This window comes from Rhinolophus sinicus, linkage group LG13, assembly GCF_036562045.2.
Source record: "Rhinolophus sinicus isolate RSC01 linkage group LG13, ASM3656204v1, whole genome shotgun sequence".
Lineage (NCBI taxonomy): Eukaryota > Metazoa > Chordata > Mammalia > Chiroptera > Rhinolophidae > Rhinolophus > Rhinolophus sinicus.
This window is the reverse complement of record NC_133762.1, coordinates 58,049,115-58,070,345: the sequence shown is the minus strand read 5'-3', so window position 1 is coordinate 58,070,345 and position 21,231 is coordinate 58,049,115. Positions and strand designations below refer to the sequence as shown.

Sequence of the window (21,231 nt, the reverse complement as noted above, 5' to 3'; positions counted from 1 at the left end):
TGACACTGAAACCAGACAAAGACATCACAAGAAAAGAAAACTGCAGACCAATATTTCTTATGAATATACATGTAAAACTATTTTGGCATCCCTGGATGGGCACAAACCAATGCAAAAAATCTTTTTTTTAAAGATTTTGTTGGGGAAGAGGAACAGGACTTTATTGGGGAACAGTGTGTACTTACAGGACATTTTCCTAGTCAAATTATTGTCCTTTCAATCTTAGTTGTGGAGGGCGCAGTTCAGCTCCAGGTCCAGCTACTGCTGTTAGTTGCAGGGGGCGCAGCCCACCATCCCTTGCGAGAGTCAAACCGGCAACCTTGTGGTTGAGAGGATGTGCTCCAACCAACTGAGCCATCCGGGAGCTCAGCGGCAGCTCAGCTCAAGGTGCCCTGTTCAATCTTAGTTGCAGGGGGTGCAGCCCATCATCCCTTGTGGGAGTCGAGGAGTCGAACTGACAACCTTGTGGTTGAGAGCCTACTGGCCCATGTGGGAATCAAACCGGCAGCTTTCAGCGTTAGGAGCACGGAGCTCCAACTGCCTAAGCCACTGGGCCAGCCCCAATGTAAAAATTCTTAGCAAAATACTAGCAAATCAAATTTAACAACGTAGAAAAGGGATACACCAGGACCAAGTAGGATTTATCCCAGGAATGTGAAGTTGGTTCAAATAATTATCTCCATAGACATAGAAAAAGCATTTGCCAATTCGAACATGCATTCATGATTGAAAAAAAACAACTAGAAACAGAAGGGAACTCCCTCAATTTGATGAATTGTATCTATGAAAAACCCATAGCTAACATCATAGTCAATGGTGAAAGACTGAAAGCTTTCTCCCTAAAATCAGGATTAACGCAAGGAATAATCTTACCACTTCTATTTAACACTGTACTGCAGATTCTAGCCAGGGTAGTAAGGCAAGAAAAAGAAATGATAGAAATCTAGATTGCAAAGCAGGAAGTAAAACTATCTCTACTGGATGACATGACCTTGTATAAAGAAAAACCTAAGGATTCCACAAGAAACAATTAGAAATAATAAATAAGTTCAGCAAAGTTGAAGGATATAAGTATACAAATACAAATAATGTATTTCTATAGATTAGCAATAACAATCTGATATCAAAATTAGTAAAACAATTCCCTTTATAATAGCATCAAAAAGAATAAAATACATAACCCAGACGTGTAACACTTGTACACTGAAAACTACAAAACATTGATAAAAAGATATTTAAGACCTAAATAAATGGAAAAACATTCTGTATTCAAGGAAAATAAGACTTAATATTGTTAAGATAATGTAGGGTAGATGCTGAGGAAAATTTGCCTGCATTGGTTGATGTGAGCTTTTGTCTATTAGATTTTATTTGTTCCTGTATGTGAGGTGATTTCTGTATTGTGATCAGGGGTTGAGTAAATTCTCCCTTTGGTCTCATTCTCCCAAGCAGCGGAGATATGAGATGATGTTTGCTTTCTGTGCCTCATTCTCCCAAGCAGGGGAGACATGAGATTAGGTCGCTTTTCTGCCTTTTCTGTTTGTGCTGTGGTGTGATGGTTAGCTTAGGGTTAAAGAAATTCTTCATCAGGGGTTGAGAGAATTCCCTCTGTTCTTTCTGTTTCACCCACATCAACCGATGAAGAGAAGCAGTAGTTAACTTATATCAGGACGACGTGACAGGCACGTTGCCAGGCTTAGGAAGACCTTGGGCTGATGGTCCCGAGCAAGAACAGTAGATATTGCTTATCTGGATGAATTGGCCCTGCAGCCGGATGGACAACATTCATATCAGTAACTGCCGGACCCTCCCGGAACTGGCCATTGCCAGAGGGGGAGGCAGGAACACAAAAACTGGGCTCTGGGGTGCATCTAAAGAGATATATAAGACAGACCTCAGGTGGATTGATTGACTGATTGCTGTTTCAAGAAATTGCTATTCAGAAGATTTGCTGTTTCAGGACTGCTTTTCAGGATTGGATTGTTTCAGAGTAAGAGATTGGAACTTGCCTCAATGGACAGTAGAGACTTCTTTTGTTGGTGAATTGTCATCATTCTAGCATCTTTGGGAACTTGTATGTAACTTGTAGCTTGCAGTACCAGAAGACGTCCTAACTTCTGACAACAACAGCAACATTCTTCAGATTGTTAACACCTTGAAAACTTATATACAGCTTATACCATCAGAAGACACCTTGACTTCTAACAACAACAGCAACAGCAAAAATGGCAACAGCTGCAGCATTCTTGGGAACTAGCAAGCAGCAGTGTGGGAGACTTGAGTTTCTCTCAGCTACAGACCTGGCAAGGTTTTGATTTATGACTTTTCCAGTACTGCTCTCCCCAAGTATGGTGAGCTTTTGACATCTACTGTAATAGTTACTATCCTATAGAGCTTATTACTGTTTTTGGATACTCCTTACTGATGTTATTTGTGTATTTAGCCAAGTGATTTTTGATCAATAGTAAACATATGTTGAGATCTCTTAAACTTATATGTATGTGTAGTCCTTTGACACGACATTGTTATCAATGTATATCGTTTAGTCTTAACCATCTTTACTTTCTATCATTAGCACATTCTATTAATTGCGTTTGTCTTTTCCTATTGCATATTGCTAAATAAATTGATTAGATATTGCTAAATAAATTCATTAGCCCCACTCTAGCATATGTCCCTCCTCCTTCTTTTCCCGGCTTGTCATTACAGATAACAATACTCCTAAATTGATCTACATATTCAATGCAATCTTTACCAAAATCTCAGCTGGCATTTTTGTAGAAGTCGGCAAGCTGATACTAAAATTCTTATGGAAATACAAAGAACCCAGAATAGCCAAAACAATGTTCCAAAAGAAAAGCAAAGTTGGGAGACTCATACTTTCCAATTTAAAAACTTACTACAAAATTAATGTAATTCTAGGCTGTACTGGCACAAAGACAGACATAGAGATCAATGAAATAGAACTGATAGTCCAGAAATAAACCCAGGTACCTATGGTCATTTGAACCTTCTGAAGACATTTTTAGAGCAGTTTTAAGTTCGAGGCTAAAAGAGGCTGCCATTGGTTATTTCCCTTCCTCCACATTAGAAAACTAACATTCAGCCATAAAAAAAAGAATGAAATCTTACCATTATGCTAAATAAAACATGGCAGACACAGAAAAACAAATACCACATCATCTTTCTTATATGTGGAATCTACAAGACAAACAAACAAACAAACAAACAAACAAAACCCCAAGGTCATAGATACAAAGAATAGATTGGTAGTTGCCAGAGGTAGGGAGTGTCGGGTAGGAGATACAGGTAAACTTTTCATTTTTTTTTCAGTTTAAATAAATTGAAAAAATATATTGAGAGGTGGGAAAAGTAATAGTAAAGCAAATGAATATGATTGAAAATACTTCTTAGTGAATAGATAACTTTTAAAATCAGGAGTTCACCTTGCTGAGGGAAAGAAAAGGGACATACTTAAGGATATATCAGCAAGTACAGAGGACATCAAAAAATGTATACACATTTTAAGAAACGGAAACTGTATTAAAATTGTAATACTCAATATATACCAATAACAAAAGATGAAGACAAGTCACGTTTGACTTCAGCAATTACAAGAAGTGCTCAAAGTGGTTACCATCAGCGTCCAGACACTTCTGATTACGGTGAACTACTGCTTGAGCAACACTGACCAAAGTGTCCATGTGTATACATTTTTTTTGGCATCCCCGCTATAAAATTAATGTAATGATGTCTTGGTTAATAATTACTAACTACAGTTTATAAAGCAGGTGGATCTTGACCACTACTGTTCTTTGAAAAAATATATTTATCTTATAACTCCAGTTTTGTAAAATACCAAGGAAATCTTTATTTTCTATGAATATATATATTTTTTCACAGACAAGGGAATTGAGAAATATCAGGGTGAATGCAGAATGGAAATGAGGCTGTAAGAACAAATTTCCAGCTTTTCACACAATAATAGAATTATTATTCTTAGTTTCTGCGTAAGCAAGTCCTTAAGTCACACTGAGAAGCTTTCAAAAAATCCCTTAATAAAAATTTATGATAATAGGAGTGACATCATAAAATGGCAGTGTGAGGTGAGCCTCTGGAAATCTCCCCCGGAATTTACAACAAATTGAACAACTATAACTCTTTTCCTTGTGCAGAAGACAGAAAAGACTAAGAGGCACACTACTGAAATCACCTAAATGTGGGTAAATTGCGCGAGCAGGGGAGGAGGGAAGGGAGAAGTGCGGAGACAGAGCCACACAGGCGCAGGACGCAGACCTAGCTCAGTGCTCTGAGCTCCCTGCATCCCGGAACTACCACAGCTGCAGGAGAGGGAAGAATTCAGACTGCTAGGGCTCTGTTTATGGCCCACAGGGCTGAGGGGACAGCATATAACACGGCAGAACCCAACGCTCATGGCAGAGACCTCAGAGCAAAGACTGAGGGAAGAAGGCTGAAAACGGTGGTTTAAGTCCTCACTGACACAGAGAATGGAAGCCTTAAGCACTGAGACTAGCCGCCCCCTCCCTACCCTCCCAGAGCTCGCCCTGCCCCTACCTGCCCAGTGCTGGAAGCAGAACAGTAGCAAGGTCAGATCAAAAGAACAGAATATTTGCAGTTCTGAGAACTGTGGTCCGTAGATATGGACTCACAACGCAACTACCCCTGGCAAAGGGGAGGGAGCTGAGAAAGCAGGACTGGCTGTGGTGGTCATTGCCGCCATTACTCTGACCACCTCTCACAACCCACTCTGCCCTGTCCCCACCTATTTGGGAGGATCCCTGCAAGAGTAAACAGAGCTGATGAAACACAAGGGCTCTGGATTTGGTGCAGGAAGAACTTTGGAACTTCAGAAGCTCTCCACATCCACACACGGAGGCATCTCTGTATGACACAGGCAAATCACTCAGAGAGGAGAAGCCCGCCTTCCAGGGAAACCCGGCGTGAGTAGCCGGAATAGTGCAGAGAAAACATAACACTACAGTGGGAGAGAATAAAAGGCTGCAGTCAGAGAGAAAATAAAACATTCTACCAAGGCTTACTGGAAAACTAAAGAAAGATCTCTTTCTATCAACCTGTCGAAGAACCCAGTCCGGTAGATGTCTAGGAAGAGAAATAATAAATCATTAATTGCCATGAATAACCAAGGTAACAAGACAACTCAGAAAGAAAAAGAAGTCTCCAGAAAATGAACTTAAAGACACGAAATATGTGACCTAAATGATAGAGAAGTCAAGATTGCTGTTCTTAAAAAACACAACGAGATGAAAGAAAACACAGACAGGCAGTTCAATGAACTCAGAAACACAATCAAAGAACAACATGAGCATTTTACGAAAGAGATTGAAATTTTAAAAAAGAACCCAATAGAATTTCTGGAGATTAAGAACTCAATAAAAGAAATGAAGAATGAAATAGCCAGCTTAGGTAGTAGAGTTCACCAGATGGAGGAAAGAATCAGTGACATCGAAGACAGAAATCTGGCAATGACACAGATAGAAGAAGAAAGAGACTTGAGACTTCAAAGAAATGAAAGAACTCTTCAAGAACTGTCTGACTCCATCAGAAAGAGTAATATAAGAATAATGGGCAGGCCAGAAGAAGAAGACAGAGAGAAGGGAACAGAGAGTATATTCAAACAAATCGTCGATGAGAACTTCCCAAACTTTAGGAAAGAACTGGATCCTCGAATCCAAGAAGCAAATAGAACACCTAATTACCTAAACCCCAACAGACCTTCTCCAAGGCACATTGTACTGAAGCTGTCAAAAATCAACGACAAAGAAAGAATCCTCAAGGCAGCCAGGGAAAAGAAGACGGTAACTTACAACGGAAACCCCTTAGAATATCATTAGAAACTCTACAAGCCAGGAGGAAGTGGACCCAAATATTCAAACTATTGAAAGAGAGAAACTATGATCTAAGAATTATATACCCGGCAAAGATATCCTTTAGATATGAAGGAGGAATAAACCATTCCAGACATACAGAAGCTGAGGGAATTTTCTAACACACGAACTGCACTACAAGAAATACTGAAGGAGGCTATTAGACCAGCACCAATAGCAATTATTTCTGGCAACCAAAACATAAAAGGGGGGAGAGTAAAGGTCTGAACGGGAATATGGGAATGGAGAAAGTAAGCATGCTGAAGAAAATGGAATACTCTAAATGTCAAACTTTCTTTTATATAAACTTACTTGTAACCACTGGAAAAAAATCCGGAACTGAAATATATAACGTAGTAAAAGATGAAACAGAGTGGAAAAAAAAAAGAATACCACCACACAGAAATAATACACAACAACAAAAAGGCAAAGAAACAATGGAGACAAATCTTATCAACAAACGAAAGATACAATGACATATCAATAATCACCCTAAATGTAAATGGACTAAACTCACCAATAAAAAGGCACACAGTAGGAGATTGGATCAAAAAACTAAACCCAACCATATGCTGCCTCGAAGAGACGCATCTCAGCTACAAGGACAAACATAGACTCAAAGTGAAAGGATGGAAATTGACACTCCAAACCAATGGTATCCAGAGAAAATCAGGCATAGCCATACTGATATCAGATGAAACAGACTTCAGGATAAAAAAGGTAACAAGAGACAAAAATGAACATTTCATAATGTTAAAGGGGACTATACAACAAGAAGACATAACAGTCATCAATACTCATGCCCCAAATCAGGGACCACCAAAATATACCAAGCAACTATTAACAGACCTGAAGGAAGAAATTGCCCAAAGCACAATTCTAGTAGGGGACCTAAATACATCATTGACAGCTATGGATAGATCATCCAAACAGAAAATAAATAAATAGCAGCCCTAAATGACACATTAGATAAAACGGACATAATTTACAGAGCACTTCATTCTAAGACATCAGACGATACATTTTTTTCTAGTATACATGGAACATTTTCAAAGATAGACCATATATTGGGACATAAAACTAGCCTCAGCAAATTTAAGAAGACTGAAATCATACCAAGCATATTCTCTGATCACAAGGCTTTGAAATTGGATATCAATTGCAAAAAGAAAGCAGGAAAAACCACAAATATGAGGAGATTAAACAACGAACGGGTCAAGGAAGAAATAAGAGGAGACATCAAAAGACACATAGAAACAAATGACAATGAAAATACATCCTACCAAAATGTTTGGAATGCAGCAAATGCAGTTTAAGAGGGAAATTTACATCATTACAGGCCTATCTCAAGAAACAAGAAAAATCCCAAATAAATAACCTCATGTTACACCTTAAAGAAATAGAAAAAGAAGAACCAATGAAACCCAAGGTCAGCAGAAGAAAGGAAATAATAAAAATCAGAGAATAATTAAATGAAATAGAGAACAAAAAGACAATAGAAAAAATTAATGTGACAAAGAGCTGGTTCTTTGAAAATATTAATAAAATTGGCAAAACTTGGCTAGACTCACTAAGATTAAAAGAAAAAAGACACTAATAAACAAAATCAGAAACGAAAGAGGAGGGCCGGCCCAGTGCTCAGGCGGTTAGAGTTCCATGCTCCTAACTCCGAAGGCTGCTGGTTCGATTCCCACATGGGCCAGTGGGCTCTCAACCACAAGATTGCTAGTTCAATTCCTCAACTCCCTCAAGAGATGGTGGGCAGCACCCCCTGCAACTAAGATTGAACATGGCACCTTGAACTGAGCTGCCTCCCGGATGGCTCAGTTGGTTGGAGCGCGGGGTCTCAACCACAAGGTTGCCAGTTTGATTCCTCAACTCCCGCAAGGGATGGTGGGAAGCGCCCCCTGCAACTAAAATTGAACACGGCACCTAGAACTGAGCTGCCGCTGAGCTCCCGGATGGCTCAGTTGGTTGGAGAGTGTCCTCTCAACCATAATGTTGCCGGAGTCGGATGATGGGCTGCACTCCCCACAACTAGCAATGGCAACTGGACCTGGAGTTGAGCTGTGCCCTCCACAACTAAGACTGAAAGGACAACTTGAAGCTGAACGGCACCCTCCACAACTAAGATTGAAAGGACAACAACTTGACTTGGAAAAAAGTCCTGTTCCCCAATAAAGTCCTGTTCCCCTTCCCCAATAAAATCTTAAAAAAAAAAAGGAAATGAAAAAGGAAAAGTTATCATGGATGCCACAGAAATACAAAAGACCAACCAAGAATACTATGAAGGACTATATGCCACCAAATTCAATAACCTGGAAAAAATGGACAAGTTCTTAGAAACATATAGCCTTCCTAGGCTGAATCATGAACTGGAAAATCTAAATAGACCGATCACCAGTAAGGACGAAAAACCTTCCCAAAAGCAAAAGTCCGGGACCAGATGGCTTCACTAGTGAATTCTACCAAACCTTCTAGGAGGATCTAATACCAATCCTGCTCAAACTCTTCCAAAAAATTGAAGAAGAGACAGAACTCCCTAACTCATTTTATGAGACCAACATTATCCTGATACCAAAATCTGGTAAGGTCAACACAAAAAAAAAGAAAACTGCAGACCAATATCTCTGATGATTACAGATGGAAAAATCCTAAACAAAATTCTAGTAAATCAAATGCAACAATGCATTAAAAAGATTATTCATCACAACCAAGTGGGGTTCATCCCAGGGGCACAAGGATGGGTCAACATACACAATATGTGATACATCACATAAACAAAATAAAGTATAAAAATCATATGATTCTATCAATTGATGTAGACAAAGCATTTGACAAGGTACAACATCCATTTATGATTAAAACACTTAATAAAAGGCATTCGAATTGGGAATGAAGAAGTTAAATTGTCCTTCTTTGCAGATGACATGACGCTATATATAGAAAACCCTAAAGACTCCACCAAAAGCCATTAGAAACAATCAACGAATACAGTAAAGTTGCTGGCTACAAAATCAACGCACAAAAGTCCACTGCATTCTTATATACTAACAATTAAACCTCAGAAAAAGAAATTTAAAAAAATTCCTTTTGCCATTGCAACAAAAAGAATAAAATACCTAGGAATAAACTTAACCAAGGATGCGAAGGACCTATATGCTGAAAACTAGACATTTTTTAAAGAAATTGAAGAAGACACAAAGAAATGGAAAGACATTCTATGCTCATGAATTGGAAGAATCAACATAGTTAAAATGGCCATATTACCCAAAGCAATAAACAGATTTAATGCAATCCCCATCAAAATCTCAATGGCATTTTTTAAAGAAAGGAACCAAAAAATCATCAGATTTGCATGGAACCACAAAAGACCCCGAATAGCCAAAGCAATCCTAGAAAAAAGAACAATGCTGGAGGTTTCACACTCCTTGACTTTAGCTTATACTACAGGGCAACAATAATCAAAACAGCATGGTACTGGCAGAAAAACAGACACACAGACCAATGGAATAGAACTGAGAATCCAGAAATAAACCCACATAAATATGGAAAGACAATTTTTGACAAAGAAGCAAAAAACATGCAATGGAGAAAAGACAGCCTCTTCAATAAATAGTGCTGGCAGAATTGGAAACCTGCAAAAGAATGAAACTGGACTGCTTTCTGTCACCATGTACCAAAATTAATTCAAAATGGATCAAAGACTTAAGCATAAGACCCGAAACAATAAATTGCATAAAAGAAAACATAGGTACTAAACTTACGGACCTTGGGTTCAAAGAGCATTTTATGAATTTGACTCCAAAGGCAATGGAAGCAAAAGTTAAAATAAATGGGATTGTATCAAACTTAAAAGCTTCTGCCCAGCAAAAGACAAAATAAAGAGGCAAGCAACTGAAAGGGAGATTTTTGCAAACAGAGCCTCCAATAAGGGGCTAATATCCAAAATATACCACGAATTCATACAATTCAACAACAAACAATCAAACAACCCAATTGAAAAATGGGCAGAGGACCTGAAGAGACATTTCTCCAAAGAGGACATATAAATGGCAAATAGACATATGAAAAAATGTTTAACATCACTAATCATCAGAGAAATGCAAATAAAAACCACAATGAAATATCACCTCACCCCAGTTAGAATGGCTATCATCAACAAGACAAATAGTAACAAGTGTTGGAGAGGCTGTAGAGAAAAGGAACACTCATACACTGTTGGTGGGAATGCAGATTGGTGCAGCCGTTATGGAAGGCAGTGTAGAGGTTCCTCAAAAAATTACGAATAGAATTACCATATGACCCAGCAATCCCTCTCCTGGGTATCTGCCCAAAAAACCTGAAAACATTTATCCATAAAGACAAGTGTGCTCCAGTGTTCACTGCAGCTTTATTTATGGTGGCCAAGACATGGAAACAACCAAAATGTCCTTCAATACATGAATGGATAAAGAAGTTGTGGTAGGGGCCAGGCCGGTGGCTCAGGCGTTTAGAGCTCCATGCTCCTAACTCCGAAGGCTGCCAGTTCGATTCCCACATGGGCCAGTGGGCTCTCAACCACAAGGTTGCCAGTTCGATTCCTTGACTCCCGCAAGGGATGGTGGGCAGCGCCCCCTGTAACTAGCAATGGCAACTGGACCTGGAGCTGAGCTGCGCCCTCCATAACTAAGACTGAAAGGACAACAACTTGAAGGTGAATGGCACTCTCCACAACTAAGATTGAACGGACAGCAATTTGACTTGGAAAAAAAAGTCCGTACACACTATTCCTCAATAAAATCTTTAAAAAAAAAAAAAAAAAAAAAAGAATTTGTGGTATATACACACAATGAAGTACTATTCAGCAGTAAGAAAAGATGATATAGGAACATTTATGACAACATGGATGGATCTTGAGATTATAACACTAAGCGAAATAAATCAGACAGTAAAAGTAGAGAACCATATGATTTCACTGACATGTGGTGTATAAACCGAAACAACAAAAGAACAAGAAACAAAAACTCATAGACAAAGACAATAGTTTAGTGGTTACCAGAGGGTAAGGAGGGAGGAGGGTGGTAGGTCAGGGTAAAGGGGATCAAATATATGGTGATGAAAAGAGAACAGACTCTGGGTGGTGAACACACAATGTGATGTATAGATGATGTAATACAGAACTGTACACCTGAAATCTATGTAACTTCACTAACAATTGTCACCCCAATAAACTTTAATTTAAAAAAAGGTTTATATATAACAATCTTGAAGAAATTATTTACCTTGCCATGTGTAATGAACTGAATTGTGTCCCTGCCAGATTTTCATGTTGAAGTCCTAACCCCCAATGTATCTGGAGATTGGACCCTTAAAGAGGTACTTAAAGTTAAATGAGGCGATAAGGGTGGAGCCTCAATCCAATAATACCACTGTCCTTAGAAGATTCCAGAGATCCATCTCTGGAGAAGTGGCCACATGAGGACTCAGAGAGAGGGTGGCCATCTGCAACCCAAGGAGAGAAATCTCATCAGAAGCCAACCCTGCTGGCATTGAGAAAATAAATTTCTGGGGTTTAAGTCACTCAGTCTGTGGTATTTTGTTAGGGCAGCTCAAGGTAAGACACCATGCCAATATGATTTTTAACTCTTCTTTCATTTTGCCACTGTAACAGATTATACATAACCAAATTTTCACAACTGAAGCCACTTTCTGGCCATTAAAACCAATAATTTTTGGAACTACCTAAATTTTAAAAGGTCATGTCCTATAAGTTATTTTGAAGGGTACATCACTATAAAATCAATTTATTATGAGTTGTTACCACCAGGTGACTTTACCTCCCATTTCTTTAATTCATAGGTAGCCTCTTTATACCCACAGCACGCCTGCCTCGTCACTATCCTAGATAAGTGATAAAAAGCCAGGAGCAAGATACAGCTATCCTAGTGGAGAACCAAGAGAGTGATGATAGTGGCAGTGGTGAGGGTAGCAAGAGGATTAGTGAACATTTGTCAAGCAGTTACCAAGGTGTCAAGCAGATTTATATTCATTAACTTTTTTAATCCTCATAATGACCAATATTTTTATCCCCACTCTTATTACAAGACTTAACAAGGTTGAACAATTAATTTGCTCCCAGTCATGGGATTCAAAACCAGATATGAGGACTCCAGTGCCCCACCCCTTTATGTTACAATACTGAAAACTCAATGAGTTAAACTCAAATTGTGTTACTGAACTACAGCGTTTTTTTGGGGGGTGGGAGGGAAACATAAAAATCCCTAATAATAAATCTGAATTCTATGTCTAATTTCTTAGTAAATTCAACCAGTACAAACTCAGATCTACCAAAATAGACCTAAATGGAACTTGTACCTCATAAATAAAATCAAGTCCATGTAGCATAAATGCGAAGAGTAGGAAAAAAGCAGACAGACACTTCATGAGAAATTCAGCATTCCTAAATTGTACGAGTAGGTAATTTTCAAAAACTAAAACACACACACTCCAGCACCAACCTTTTCCCCAATACCCCTAGGCCTAAGCCACTGCCTCGATCACAACATAAAGTTAAGTCACAATTTTCAGTTAAAGAACAGAAGCTTGACAAGTGCCGTAAAATATTAAGACAAATACCCGTTTTTTATGATTTAATATGCCCTTGTATATGATCCACGATTCCCAAATAGGGTGACTCAGGATGTAACTGTATCTCTTAGAGTCCCCTGTTCACAAAAGAAATTGTGCAGAACTACATCAGAGAGACACAATGCCAACTCCATTTTCTGAGAGATCTTAGTAAGAATAGAAACAACTCATACTCCACCACAATTAAAAGAGCAATCTCATCCACAGGCAGGTTCCTTCTTCCTAAAATTCGTTAACCACCTGCCCATTCCTTCCTCACACATTTAATTTTTACTGTATTACCATTATTAAATTAACTAGAGCTATTTCTAAAAGATGGATTACCAAAAGTGGGATTGCTCAAACAAGCATGTATATATTTAACTGTGTTATTGCCAATTTTCAAAAAAAGTTCCAGGCACAAACATTTTTTTCAGACTGCGTAAATAAGACCACCTTTTTATAATATTACAGTATTCCATAGAATATAAGTATACAAAGTATAGTACGTGTTCTAAAGAACAAGAAATCAATATTTGTTCTCCTGTTGAGGCTTCTGTAATCCCTTGTACTACAAAAGGAAAAAAGAAATAGTGTTTCCCACAAAATTTATCTTCTTATTGCTAAATCAACTTGTTTCCTTTTCCCCTTCTCCTTCACTTTCTCTCTCTTCCCTATAACTCCAGTACACAATGTGCACATATACATACAAATGCAATTCCCTCACTTATAATAGCTCCTGGCACATAACACCCCATAATCCCATAATTCCACTATAGGGGAGAGCAAAGGAATAATAGTTGTGTAGTTAAATGTCCCCACAAAAGGTAAGTTTAAAAATACTGTTATTTCACCTGAAATCTATGTAATTTTACTAACAATTGTCACCCCAATAAATTTAATAAAAAAACACAAAACCGTTATTTTCATTCTTGACTAAGAGAGGCCAAATCCCTTAAAAATACCCTCCCACCATTTTCCTATGATAAACCTTTCTCCAGTAACTGAGAAGTGAGTTGATATATTTATTAATTAAGGCTCTGGACCAGTCTGCTAGAATCTGAATATTAGCTCCGCCACTAACCAGTTGTGAGTCCTGGGGACAAGTTACTTTACTTCTTTGGACCTCCGTTTCCTAATCTGTAAAATGGGTGTATAAAAGTCTTTACTTTGTAAGGTTGTTGCAATGAGTGTGTGTATATGTTTGTGTGTGCATATTTACATATGCACATACATAAAGTCCTTAGAACAGTACATGAAACATAATAAGACTAACGTGTTAGCTATAAATCTGAGTCACAATTCCCACTACCCTCTTGGAAGGCATCCCCAAAAGGAACAGGAGGTGGAAAGTTCAAACTTCATCTGAAATGGGATGCAGACCAGGCTCAGGGAACGGCTCCTTTCCTCTTTGCAGGTCAACAGGCCACTACCACTTCCGAGCTGGAGTAGGGTAGCCTAGGCTCTGCCCTGTCGGAGCTCATAGTCTCGTGAGCCTGGAAAGAAGAGCATTTTCTACCATCTCCTGAACAAATGTCTACAGATCTAGTTTTAGGGTCAGGACTTAAAAAACTATTTGTGTGATTTAGTTTAATTTTTCATTGTTTTCTGAATAGAAACACAGACAAATAAAAAAGCTACTAAGTTAAAAGAGGTCCAGCTGAACACAGAGAGACTACCTTTTGACTTTGCATCATTCTAGGCCAAATGAAATCATAACTTCAAGGCCAGCACTGCCAAAGGGTCAGCATCCTCATTAAAGTACAATAGCTTGGTATCAGAAACCTGGGCAATCACTCAGAGCCCTACTTTCGGGAGATTCTTCCACTGTTTATAATTAAGCAGTGATTCAAAGAGACTGTTGGTGAAGGAAGCACTGTGGGCTGGTATAGATAACTTTCGGTAATAATCTAACCCCTGCCCCAGTCCCACTGTTCTTTCCTGTAGCAGGTATGACAGAGCCAGGCCCAAATCCCTGGGGCCCTCATCATCTCAGTCCATACCCACAGTATCTTCCTGTGAGCACCTGTGCCTCTTGGCCTATGTGCAGCATCCAGAAGTGAAGCCAGGTACCATGTCAGTGACAGACAGGAGGTAAAGGGTAAACATCTCCTTTTTCTACCCCCAGGTGTGATAACTCTAAGGCATATTCTACACAGTCTGCCAAGGTTCCCTGAATAGACTGAACTCCTGCTGCTCACAGTGGTTAACTTAGTTACACTCTTTAATTGCTGTGTCACTTTCCTCTCTTCTGGGACCACCTCCGAAATAAACTACTTACACTCAAATCCTTGTCTCAGGATTTACTTCTGAGGGATTCTAACCTAAGTCATTTCCTCTTTAAATATGGATGCTTTAGGACAGTCGTAACGACTTCTTTCCTTTTACCAAGTTGTTTATTTCAACCAGGTGTCCCCTCCACACCACTGCTTGTTTCACCCCTTGGACACGACCCTGGGCCTTACAGGAGCAGCCTTGGTCTGATGAATATTGCTCAGCTCCTGAGAGCCACAGTCCATTCTTTTGGAATGGAAATCTTCCCACCATGTAACACGGGGGTACCTTCTTTTCTGTCTGATGCCTCTCCTGCAGTGGGGCTCCTCCTGGTCACAGCTTTACCACCTCTTCTGACATGGCTCAAACCCATAGCTGAAGCCATGGCACATCTGTCTTCTCCCTTGAAATTCATCTTCAATCAAACTGTAAGGTATTTCTTCTGTCCAACACAGCCAACTCAAATTGGCTTTAGAATATATTCGAGAATCCTTTTATTGCAAATGTGAGCAGTTTAGAGAGAGGCACTCTGCTTTCCATGGCTTACCCAATTCAGCTGGAATATTTTAGCATCAAGGGAGACCATTTCACCCTTTCCCAAGTTTAGGTAAAAGTGCAGCATCTAAACGAATAACTGAAATATTTTGTATGATGTGGCTAGACTGTTTTTGTTTGACCAGAATTTTCCCCAACTTTTGAAGAGCATTCCACCCAGTACAACCTTAGAAGGCAATGTAACAAGATGGCTAATAACATGGACACTGAAGCCACATGATCTAGGTTTAAATTTTGACTGCCTAGCGGTGTGGGCAAGTTATCCAACCTGTCTGAGCCTTCCTATAAAATAAGGATAACAATAGTTATCTACTTCCAGGATTGCTGAGAGTATTAAATGTACTGATAAACATAAAGAGCTTAATGCAGCACCTAACACACAACAGGTGTGCAATGATCATTACCCATTGTTACTATTATTATTAGAAACAAAGCAACAACCTGCACAACCATTCTCCACGTGACCCTCACAGAAAGGTATACAACAGTGGCAGTGGAACTCCCCAACTAGCCCTCAGCCCTGTTAATGAAATTCCCTGGTCCTCCACATTCTCCAGCCCTGGCACAGTATAATCTTCCTATGAAGTATCCAGTTCACTCCTGCTTTCATTAGAATATATTTCACAGTATGACAGTTCAAAGAAACTTCATAACCCCTACCCCAAAATTTATACTCTCATTCTCAAACGCCATTTCCATCTCTTCTTGCATACTTATGTTTTGATGTGTTTTTATGTAGTCACTGCTGATACAAAAAAACTGAGCAACAAGAAGAATATGCCTAGAGACCAAAAGAATTAGACTTTACCTAAAAAATAAAAAAATGACAATGTATTATGGAGATGGGAGATTATTAAATTATAGTAAAATTTGTAGGAGTCAAATGGAGGGCCTGAACATTGTCTTTTTGCTATTTATTAACCAAAAAAAAAATAAAAAATGACTAAGTAAACTAATACTGGATACAAGCTTGGGGGATGAATAAATCAACACATGACTCTGAAGAGCAGCCACTGGATGCATGAAAACATTGGATATATTATTATAAAACTGAGCTAGAATTTTACATTAAAAAGTTAGACAACTCCTACTTCATGAATTTTAGTAGTAGAGCATCTAGTTACTGTTTATGGTTGAAAGCTGCACAACCACTTTTTAAAAATATCTTTTTATTATTCAAAATTATCATTAATTTGATAGATCCTCTCCCCTTCATTAGTGTTTTCTACTGCAATGGCCACCCCCAATTCAGGCCCTTGGTTAATTCCACCTCTCTGAACTGACCCTGATTTCCTCAGCTCATCCCGCACAGCAATGGCAGCCTCATCTTCCTATAGCTGCACACTGGCTATGTAGCTGCTCTGGTCAAAAGCCCTTCCTTCACCTACCCTCCACGGTATTGCGCATACACACACGATTCCAGGAGAAAATCTCAATTCTTGAGCTTGGTACTAAGTTCCATGGTGTACCTTTCCAAGCTCATTGTCTACCACTTCCCTACCAGAACACTAGACTTTAGCCAGACTAGACAAATACCTACTGGGCTTTCCTACTTCTACTCCTTTACTCACAACATCTCCTAACCCTGGAATATGTATCACATCCCCGCTGACTGACATCCTCCCCATCATTCACGCCAGCTCAAACACTATCTCCTCCACCAAGCCGTGGATTGCTCATTTCAGAGGAGGCACACCTTCTTCTCCCTTGTCGTTAAGGTCTGCCACATGTAACTGGCAGTAGCACACACTATCCCTTGACCAGGAAATAAGAGCACTTTGTGGGAAGCTCCTCAAAGGCAAGCACTGTGGCTTTCACAGAAGGGTATACTGTAGCTTCTCAAACAGAACACCTGCTCAACAGCTGTTTATTAACTTCAACCAGTGAGACTGGACTGTGCTTCAGACCAGTTGCTGGAGATTAATGACTCTGGGCAGAAACTAATTCATATGACTTCCTAAAGAAGAGAACAGATTTCCACAGAAAAATAAAACATAACTCATATGATAAGGAATTTTTCTGGAATTAGTATTAGGTAATATGGTTTAATTAATGATTTTGCTGAAATGTATTTACCTTTTAGTTGACAGAACATCAATGGGAAATTGAAAAAGGCAAGATATAAATATCTCAAAATGTCACCTAATTGATTCTTACACACAGTCAACAGTCAAAGCTTTTAAGAGATGACACTTTTCAGTATAAAGGGAAAACTTCCCTTCTAATTATTATATGTAATGTTTTAAGGAGTTGTCAGCAGTATGTCTCTTGCCCTAATTTTAAGTATAACTTAAAAAGGAGACTACAAAACTCTATGTAAAGTAAGGAATCAATAGTGCGAACAGAAAAAAAGTCTCCCATTGTACTTAAGTACCATTGACACTGCCGTACTAAGAATGTATCTATCAGGAATGGCATAGAAAGAACAAAGTGATTTATAGATTAAAAGCACATCAATTATTTCATGAACAAATGTCAAACACAAAAACTGCCTGAATGGTTTATAAGTTTATCACATCACAGTACATTTGGCATATATCTAATAGCACAGAAATCATTTATCATAAAGGTCTTAGTAGCTGGGGCTTGGTGTTTTGTGTCTTTTAGTTTAAAGAATGCTCTAAGTTCTAGGTTTTTTAACTTTTTAATCTTCGGGAAGGAAAACTAAAACTTCCTATAAACTCAGATTAATGCCTGCTAATACACACAAAAAAACTAAAATCTTCCTCCTACTATAAAAACAAAATAGTGTGGCCTCTGTTTCTTTTCTGATAAGAGTCTTAAATACCAAACAGTTAACTGCATAATAACATTTACTGGCAGCCAGGCAGCCTGCTTAGCAGATATATAAAGCAGGTAAAAGGAGAAAAAGTTAATTTCTTGGCTGAATGATTCCATCGGTAGCTATAGGGCAAACCTGAAAGTCTTTTAGTAAAGTAGCAGTTGATTCTTCTATCAATCTGTAGCACACATACTCTTCCAAGGAAAGCATTAAATATGAAAATCATATCCCGTTATCATCTGTTTCCAGCTTTCAGCCCAGTAAGCTTTTCTTAATGAATGCTGCAGCCTAAGGAACAAGCATGCTGTTGGCTTTTCTGAATAATGCTACCATTTTTGCTTATTACAATATCAACTGGCTGAGGGGGTTTCACAACATAGTCACAAGTGACTACTCTTGCCAGCATGCTCCAAGTTATTACAAGATGTTTTTAGACATTTCATCTAAAAGAGCTTTACTGCTTTTAGTGAAGAAAACATCTATGGTCTTGAACAGAATCATTTATATGGAGAAAGGCGGGAGGATTAGAAGTCTGCATTACAGCAGATACATAGCAGAATTTATTTAAGTATTCCTTGCCGGTGTTTTTGTCTGTTGCTTAGATATGCAATCCTTTCTTTCCACTTTATCTGTGAAAAGGTTAAAATGTACAAAATTATACATATAAAGAGAAGAAGCAAAATGCCACATTTTGTTTACTTTAAAAAAGTATTTCTGGAACTAAGAAAAAGGCAGCTACAAAGCATTATTTAGAAAAACATAATTGTACCTACTAACAACACTGAGATTTTCTTTGGAATCTATCTCTTTTACACCCACAGTGACTGCCTTTCAGCAAATTTAATTGAATTAAACATTAAAGCAATACGTACTCTATATGCAAAAGCCTTTAAATAATCACTTAAGGTTTAATCAAAAATATCTTTGTAGTAAGATGATTTAAAAAGAAAAAACAACACAATATCTTAAAAGATGAACACTCCAGAAATCCTCTGTTGACAGAAAGTTTATCATTTTATTACCTTTTCTCTGTCTTCATCTTTCAGTTCACTCTTTACTCCCAGGCTATCTTTTGAGAGCAGCTGTATTTTCTTAATTTGAGTCCCATATTCAATCTAAGTATAAACAAAGTTTGATTTTGTGGTGGATATTATTACAACTAGCACTTTTCTATATTTTTCAGTCTTTACAACATAAAACAAACAGTGAAGTGGAAAGTAAAACTGATATTGCTGAGAAATTCAACTTAGATAATTTAACAAATAGCACATATACAAAGCTGAATTCTATAAAGTGTTATATATTTTCAAATAAAATAACATTTGATGATTTTTTTTTACTTAGTCTTTATCAATTTAGAGAATAAAACCTTGATATACTAAACTATCATGAAAATCCAGTTACTTTACTATGAAGGTTACACGTTACACAGTGTTTTCTCTCAAAAGTTTTGGCCTAAATAAATCAATCTTATTGACTTATTATCTGTATATCTACGTAATATCATGGTCCTACTAACTGCAACAGAGTAAATTATTTGCTACATCATTAACCTAAGACAAATTCCACTTTCTATGAATAAAAATACACCATAGACATCAATGGAACCAGAACCATAGAAACCAAGTTTGCTCTGGCACTGAAAACTACATAAAAATGTCTGCCTCATTATCACACTATAATTGATGAAAGTGATTCCATCATAAAATGACTTTTTCTTAAAAGCAAGGCATAAAAAGCACTTTGATTAAGTATGCTAGTAATTAAAGCCCAAAAAAGTCACTGAACGTGGCCCATCACAGATAAGTATCAGAACATTTTCTAAATTAGACAGTGATTCAGACTGCAATTAGACAGTGATTAGACTGCAATTAGAAACACACCTATGAGATAAGTGAATTAGAAAATTGCTTCCTTACTTCTCAGTCTGAACACAAAAAAGATGTGAGCTTTGGTTTGACACACACAAAAAATGACCAGACAATAATAACCAAAATTGACTTGTTTTGCTCAAAATATCTTAAAAGGTATTATATGCTACCCCATTTTTAATAACAGTTAAACAGGGATTTTTGTTTTCTCTATCAGAATGCTATTATGGCAGTAATATGATGGCAGTAATGATATAAGTAGCATACCTAATTAAAGTTTTATAAGGCCAGAAGAAACAGTAAAATAAACCCCCCAAAAAAAGATAAAGAAATGAGCAATTAAGAAAATGCAATGTATTTCTCTCTTTTCTATATCTAATCCTTTTAACTCAGAGATACTTACTTTTTAACCTCAAGACTTTTCAACAGGCATATTTTCCAGATTCCACTGGAAAGTATCTTTAAAAAGGAATTGGGGGGGGGGGTGAGTTATAAAAATGGAGGTTTATTAAGTAATTAGAAGTTAAGCAAAAATTCTTTGTTCCTGTGGCTACAAATGTTTTCTTCTGCTCTTTGAGATCAGTTATAAACATGCAATGGACATTGCACCCGATTTCCTCATTATGGGATCATTTCAGAGCCATACCTTCCAAAGACAGAGCACTTTCTCATGGAAACATGAGAGTATTCAATTCATTTTGCTGGAGCAAAAAGTGCTGCCTGCATTGGGGCTTCACACGGAACAGTAAGGAAAATACGTTCAAGAGTCCAATTTAGATTGTTCTCAATGCATCTGAAAAATTTACTTAACTATAGGTACTCTTCTAAATTAATAATTCAAATAAAAATTGTACGATGTATTTGAAATTAAAAAGTTACTATGATATATTGATAGTTGAAACAAACTATAATTCTGCATTACCTATGACCATGGATTTCCACCAAAAATTGCTCTGTTCTCTTTCTTTGCCTGTTATTTATACATATGATATTTGGTTATTATCCATCAAATCTACCCACCCGAACACTGGTGAGCAGGGGTTTTAAACCATGCTCTACAACGACCATAGGTCCCCTAGTTCTACTTCTTTTATCTGCATTTATACAAAGTGTTCTACTATGGTTAAAAAAATGTTTAAGTTTGGAAAATACTGTATAGATGAAGACTCCCAAGACTTTCCTACTAAAAATGTCTGATGAAACAGCAGAGTAGGTGTCCCTATCTGTATCTACC

The 21,231-nt window shown here is 37.9% G+C and overlaps 1 protein-coding gene across 16 annotated transcripts in view; it reads right to left on the bottom strand.

Moving 5' to 3' along the window:
• The window catches only part of KIZ (kizuna centrosomal protein), a 164,519-nt gene that overhangs the window by 123,167 nt on the left and 20,121 nt on the right, over positions 1-21,231 (bottom strand). For 13 of the 16 annotated variants that reach the window (XM_074317316.1, XM_074317322.1, XM_074317317.1 and 10 more), the window contains one exon: positions 19,149-19,241. The exons of the other annotated variants lie outside the window; for them this stretch is intronic. In XM_074317316.1, the coding sequence (XP_074173417.1) occupies positions 19,149-19,241 (93 nt within the window). The remainder of the gene's footprint in view (positions 1-19,148; positions 19,242-21,231) is intronic. 16 annotated transcript variants of the gene reach the window in all.